Source organism: Pezoporus occidentalis, unplaced genomic scaffold (assembly GCF_034315485.1).
Source record: "Pezoporus occidentalis ecotype Australia unplaced genomic scaffold, CSIRO_AGI_Poc_V1 ctg555, whole genome shotgun sequence".
NCBI classification, from domain to species: Eukaryota; Metazoa; Chordata; class Aves; order Psittaciformes; family Psittacidae; genus Pezoporus; species Pezoporus occidentalis.
In genome coordinates this window covers 40430-47227 of record NW_026915894.1, presented here as the reverse complement: position 1 = coordinate 47227, position 6798 = coordinate 40430, and the positions used below count along the sequence as shown (strand labels likewise).

The 6798-nt window shown below is 64.6% G+C and overlaps 1 protein-coding gene across 3 annotated transcripts; it reads right to left on the bottom strand.

Annotated features, from left to right (window-relative positions):
• Positions 1-2898: 2898 nt before the first annotated feature.
• Positions 2899-6204, bottom strand: NDUFS8 (NADH:ubiquinone oxidoreductase core subunit S8). Of its 3 annotated transcripts, none has more exons than XM_062638235.1 (7): positions 6121-6204; positions 5095-5165; positions 4940-5002; positions 4770-4859; positions 3727-3899; positions 3516-3644; positions 2899-3127 (listed from the first exon to the last, which is right to left on the bottom strand). In XM_062638235.1, the coding sequence occupies exons 1-7, from the start codon at positions 6198-6200 to the stop codon at positions 2996-2998; spliced, it is 738 nt and encodes a 245-aa protein (XP_062494219.1). In that variant the 5' UTR covers positions 6201-6204; the 3' UTR covers positions 2899-2995. The 3 variants fall into 3 exon arrangements, with proteins under 3 accessions (XP_062494219.1, XP_062494220.1, XP_062494221.1); XM_062638236.1 differs by having other exon boundaries at positions 5095-5142; XM_062638237.1 differs by having other exon boundaries at positions 5095-5182; positions 6121-6192.
• Positions 6205-6798: the final 594 nt, after the last annotated feature.

Genomic DNA, 6798 nt, shown 5'->3' with positions numbered 1-6798 from the left:
TCCCAAACCACCCCAACCAACCCCACTGCACCCAGAGCACCCCAAACCACCCCAACCAATCCCACTGCACCCAGAGCACCCCAAACCACCCCAACCAACGCCACTGCACCCAGAGCATCCCAAACCACCCCAACCAACCCCACTGCACCCAGGACATCCCAAACCAAACCCACTGCACCCAGAGCATCCCAAACCACCCCAACCAACCCCACTGCACCCAGAGCATCCCAAACCATCCCAACCAACCCCACTGCACCCAGGACACCCCAAACCAAACCCACTGCACCCAGGGCACCCCAAACCAAACCCACTGCACCCAGGGCAACCCAAACCACCCCAACCAAACCCACTGCACCCAGGACATCCCAAACCAAACCCACTGCACCCAGGGTATCCCAAATCACCCCAAACAACCCCACTGCACCCAGAGCATCCCAAACCACCCCAAACAACCCCACTGCACCCAGAGCATCCCAAACCACCCCATCCAACCCCACTGCACCCAGGACACCCCAAACCCCCCCCATGAGCCCCTCGCCGCACTCACATCCCTGAACTCGAGCAGCCCCCGCTCGCCCAGCTCGCTGACGCAGCTGTAGGCCGAGGCGGACTGGAGGAAGAGCTGGGCCAGGCAGACCTCCTCGCTGCGGAACAGGGACCCCATGGCGGCCCCACAGCCGGCAGCGGGGCTGCGCTGCTACCGGACACGGCTCCCGCCTGCGGGGGGCAGCAGTGGGGTCAGGACTAAGGGCGGGGGGGTGCAGAGGGATGGAGATGGGTGAGGGTTGGGGTGTAAGGGGGGACAGGACAGCAGGGATGGAGATGGGGTGGGATGTTAACGGGGTACCGGCAGGGTTGGATGTTAACGGGGTACCGGCAGGGCTGGATGTTAACGGGGTACCGGCAGGGTTGGATGTTAACGGGGTACTGGCAGGGTTGGATCTTAACGGGGTATCAGCAGGGTTGGATGTTAACGGGGTAACAGCAGGGTTGGATGTTAATGGGGGATCAGCAGGTGTGGATGTTAACGGGGTACCGGCAGGGTTGGATGTTAATGGGGTACCGGCAGGGTTGGATCTTAACGGGGTAGCGGCAGGGTTGGATGTTAACGGGGGATCAGCAGGGTTGGATGTTAACAGGGTACCGGCAGGGTTGGATGTTAACGGGGTACCGACAGGGTTGGATGTTAACCGGGTACCGGCAGGGCTGGATGTTAACGGGGGATCAGCAGGGTTCGACGTTAAGGGGGTACCAGCAGGGCTGGATGTTAACGGGGTACCGGCAGGGTTGGATGTTAACGGGGGATCAGCAGGGTTGGATGTTAACAGGGTACCGGCAGGGTTGGATGTTAACGGGGTACCGGCAGGGCTGGATGTTAACCGGGTACCGGCAGGGCTGGATGTTAACCGGGTACCGGCAGGGCTGGATGTTAACGGGGGATCAGCAGGGTTCGACGTTAAGGGGGTACCAGCAGGGCTGGATGTTAACGGGGTACCGGCAGGGTTGGATGTTAACGGGGTACCGGCAGGGTTGGATGTTAACGGGGTATCACCAAGGTTGGATGTTAACAGGGTACCGGCAGGGCTGGATGTTAACGGGGGATCAGCAGGGTTCGACGTTAACGGGGTACCGGCAGGGTTGGATGTTAACGGGGTATCAGCAGGGTTGGATGTTAATGGGGTACCGGCAGGGCTGGATGTTAAAGGGGGATCAGCAGGGTTGGATGTTAACGGGGTACCGGCAGGGCTGGATGTTAAAGGGGGATCAGCAGGGTTGGATGTTAATGGGGGATCAGCAGGGTTGGATGATAACGGGGGATCAGCAGGGTTGGATGTTAACGGGGTATCACCGGGGTTGGATGTTAACCGGGTACCGGCAGGGTCTGGGATCGCAGAGCGGAGCCGTCCCGGCGCGGATCCCTCGGGAAGCGCTGGGACAGGCGCGGCTCCGCACTGCAAAACCCTTCCCATTCCCGTCCCCCCGCCCCGGCCCCACTGAGTCACGGCCACGGGGACCGAACCCCCCCTCTTCCCCTGCCCTCCCCGACGGGACCCCCCTCACCCGGAGCCGGAGCGGAGCCGCCCGCCCGCCCCTACCCGGCAGCGCGGGGCAGCAGCGGGCTCCGCACTTCCTCTTCCCCAGGAAGGGCCCGGCCGTGGGGAGGGACCGGACCCGGAGGTGGGGGAACCCCCCCCACAAGAGCGGGACGGGTTGGAACCAGGACCCGGGCCCCGCTGCGGAGCGGGGGAGCCCTCCCTCGGGAAGGAGAGGGTTGGGAACAAGGCCGGGTGCAGGCAGGGGCATCCCCTCCCACTGAGCCCGCCCCGAGCAGCCCCGGCCCTCCTTGTCCCGCGCCTCTTCCTCCCCTCCATCCCTAAGCCCCAGCACGAGGTGGGGGACCACAGAACCAACCGGGTTTAAAGGGCCTTTAAGGTCATCAGGGCCACCCCTAACCCATGGCCCCAAGAGCCACATCCACACATCCTCTAAGCACCCCCAGGGCCGGTGCCTGCAGCCCTGCCCTGGGCAGCCTGTTCCAATGCCTGAGCACCCTCTGGGGCAGGAATTGTTCCTCAGCTCCATCTAAACCTGCCCTGGTGCAGCTTGAGGCCGGTTCCTCTTGTCCCATCCCTTGTTCCTTGGGAGCAGAGCCCAGCCCCTCCGGGCTCCATCCTCCTCTCAGGCAGTTGTAGGGAGCCATCAGGTCCCCCCTGAGCCTTCTCTTCTCCACACTGAACCCCCCAGGTCCCTCAGCCCTTCCCCATCACACCTGGGCTCCAGGCCCTGCTCCAGCAGTGATGCCCAGGACCCCTGGGAGGTCCTGATCCCCTCTATGTGCCCGAGAGGTTCCCCCCATTCCCTGCTCCAGCGCTGGGAATGAATGGAAGAAACCAGAGCTCTGGGTTAGGAAGGGGCTGGTGGCCCCAGTGCTGGGGGTGGGGGGGTGGCAGATCCCCCCCCAGACCCTTTATTGGGGAGCAGGGAGGCCCGGATGTCACCGGTACAGATAATCAGCCTGGATGTTGGCAGCGATCTCGGCCTCCCACTTGTCGCCGTTGTTGAGTAGCTTCTCCTTGTTGTAGAGCAGCTCCTCGTGGGTCTCTGTGGAGAACTCGAAGTTGGGACCCTGCCAGGGTGGGAGATCACGGAATGGGATGGGATGAAGGGACCTTAAAGCTCCTCCAGCTCCAACCCCAACCCCTTCCACTGGAGCAGCTTGCTCCAAGCCCCTGTGTCCAACCTGCCCTTGAGCACTGCCAGGGATGGGGCAGCCACAGCTTCTCTGGGCACCCTGTGCCAGCGCCTCAGCACCCTCCCAGGGAAGAGCTTCTGCCTAAGAGCTCAGCTCAGTCTCCCCTCGGGCAGGTTCAAGCCATTCCCCTTGACCTGTCCCTACAGGCCCTGGTCCCAAGCCCCTCTCCAGGTTTCCTGCAGCCCCTTCAGGCACTGGAGCTGCTCTAAGGAGATGCTGGCTCTGATGCCCCCCAGCCCGACCCCCAGACCCCCGTCCTCACCTCCACGATGGCATCCACAGGACAGGCCTCCTGGCAGAACCCGCAGTAGATGCACTTGGTCATGTCAATGTCGTAGCGGGTGGTGCGGCGGCTGCCGTCAGCGCGGGGCTCAGCCTCGATGGTGATGGCCTGTGGTGGATGAGGGGGGCCCGGTGTCACCCCTGCAGGGGGACCCAGCGCCCCACGGGGAGGAGGAGGAGGAAGGCTGGACCTGTGCCGGGCAGATGGCCTCGCAGAGCTTGCAGGCGATGCACCTCTCCTCCCCGGAGGGGTAGCGGCGCAGAGCGTGCTCCCCCCGGAAGCGGGGGCTCAGGGGGCCCTTCTCGAAGGGGTAGTTGATGGTGGCTGGCTCCCGGAACAGGTAACTCAGAGTCATGGACAGGCCTGGGAGAGGAGGAGATGGGTTATGGCATGCACGGGGTGGGGGGCTGGTGGCCCATGGTGGGGGCGTGCATAGAGCATCATGGAAACATCACTCAAGCATCATCTGGTCAGCTTGGAGAAGAGAAGGCTCCTGAAGGAGAGACCTTGGAGCAGCTCCAGTGCCTGAAGGGGCTCCAGGAAACCTGGAGAGGGGCTTGGACAAGGGCCTGTGGGGGATCTGGCTGATCTCTGGTGGCAATCTGTGTGACATGCACTTTCCTTTCATGTTTGCCTGTAGAAGGAGGTTCCCCACAACCCCCATGAAGGCTTTAACCTGTCAGAGGAGAGACTGAGCTGAGCTCTGAGGCAGAAGCTCTTCCCTGGGAGGGTGCTGAGGCGCTGGCACAGGGTGCCCAGAGAAGCTGTGGCTGCCCCATCCCTGGCAGTGTTCAAGGCCAGGTTGGACACAGGGGCTTGGAGCAAGCTGCTCCAGTGGAAGGGGTCGGGGTTGGAACTGGATGAGCTTCAAGGTCCCTTCATCCCAAACCATTCCATGACTATGATTCCATTGGGCATCCACCCGGACCATCTCAACGCTCCGTTTCAGAGCACTTCCTTGGGAAGCTTGGCTATGGCCAGCTCTCGATGCTGCTGTAGGAGAGCAGCTGAAGACATGCTGCAGACACAACGTCCATCCCCAGCTGCCCTCAAAGGGGAGACGGAAGCTTGGTTTCCATAGGGTCAATGCCTCCACGCAGCCTTCTCTCCTCCAGTGCCCCCAGCCTGGCTCCATCCAGGAGCTGCTCCAGCCCCTGAGCCTCCTCCGGATCCGCTCCCCAGTGCCGAGGCCCCGAGGGTTCTGTTCCCTGCGGAGGCAGCTCCAGGCCTCACCTCGGATGAGCTCAGTCCAGAGCAGGGTCTGTGCCGCGCGGTCGGTGATGGAGCGCATGTCCATGGCCGGCTCCTGGACGTTGACGTACTCTGTGGGGAGAAGGGAGCTGTGCCCACCCCACGGAGGGGCTGCAGTGGGGCAGGGATGGGGCAGCCTGTCCCTTACTCACTGTAGCAGCTCCTAGGGGGGGTGGTCCCGAGCAGGCGCAGGTAGCCCAGAGGGGCTGTAGGGCCTGGGGGGGGGGGGAAGAGACAAAGGTCAAGGGCAGTTAGTGGGGGACAATGGGGTTGATGGGGGGTGATGGGGGTCCCGGTGTGGCCTCACCTGGGCGGGCAGCCCGGGACACCAAGCGCAGCGCAGCCATGTCCGGTCCTGCAGCCACAGAGGGGCCTGGCCTGGTGCTCACCACCGACTGTGATCACCCCCCCCGACCCCAGTTCCCATAAGGGACCCACGGGTCCTCCCCCCGGCCCCCCCATAAGAGAACCAGGTGTATCCCCCCCCCCCCCGAGACCCAGAGTGCTTGTTCCCCTCCCACCCTCCCCATGGCACCCAGGGGTTCTCGGCCCCCATAAGGGACCAAGATATTCACACACACCCCCCAGCACTCAGGGCTCCCAATACCCTCCCCTCAAGGGACCCAGGGGTCCTGTCCCCCATAAGGGACTGGGGTACCCCACCAGCCCCCCAGGGGTCCTGACACCCCCCCAAAGGGACCCAGCAGTCCTGGACCCCCCAATAAAGGACACAGGGGTCCTAACACCCCCCAGGCAACCCAGGGGTCTTCTCCCCATACAAGACAATAAGATACCCCCCCCCAGAGGTCCCAACACCCCCCCCTTAACGAACCCAGGCGTTCTGCCCCCCACCCAAGGGACTCCGGGCACTGTCACCCCCCCCAAACCCTCCCCAAGGGACACGGGGGTCCTGCTCCCCCCCCCCCCCCCATAAGGGACTCAGGCCCTGTCACCCCCCTACACCCCCTCCCAATGGACCCAAGGACCCCGACACCCACCCCAAAGGGACCCTGCGGTCTTCCCCCCCCCCCCCGTACCCCTTTAACGCCCCCATTCAGCCTCCCCTGCCCCACAGCACCACAAGGCCCAGCCGCCACCCCCCGCTGGGACCAGGCCCAAGGCCGTGTGTCCCCTGCCCTGAGCGGGTTCCGGGGCCTTCCATAGACCTCCATGGACCCCCATGGACCCCCATGGACCTCCATAGACCTCCATAGACCTCCATGGACCCCCATGGACCTCCATAGACCTCCATAGACCTCCATGGACCTCCATGGGCCTCCATGGACACCGGGGGGGCTCCATGAGCTCCCGGTCCCGGTCCCCCCCCGCTCACCTCCCGCAAGGACCCCGCCGTCCTGACCCCGGCCGCCCCCGGGCCGCACTGCGCAAGCGCGGAGCGGCGGCGAAGGACATTGGGCGGGGCTAAGCTCGCTTCCCATTGGCTGAGCCCCGCCGCTCAAAGGGAGGGGTAGGAGGAGGGAGCCGTGGATTGGGCTGCGAGGCGGCTGGGGGGGGCGGTGATTGGTTGTGGGGGGAGAGGAGGGGCGGGGCTAAGCCTGGGGCGGGGCTTGATGGCGGCGGCGGCGGCGGTGGCGGTGGGTGCCGGGGTCGCGGGTTCGATACCGGGGACCGGAGCTCCAGCCCTTGGAGGGGGGTCAGGGGTACCGGTACCCCCGGGACCGGCCCTAGGGTGGCGGTGGAGCCCCCGGCAGGGTCCCGATGCCCCCAGTGCAAGGACCCGGAGGTGCTGCGCAGGGGAGCCCGCGAGGATGCTCGGGGGCTGGAGCAGCTCCTGGATGGAGCCAGGATGGGAGCATTGGGGTGCGTGGAGAGCTCAGAGCAGCTTCAGTGTCTGAAGGGGGCTACAGGGATGCTGGAGAGGGCTCTGCATCAGGGACGGGAGTGATGGGACAAGGGGTGATGGGTTCAGGCTGAAACAGGGGGGATCAGACTGGATGTAAGGCAGGAATTCGTCACTGTGAGGGTGCTGAGGCGCTGGCACAGGGTGCCC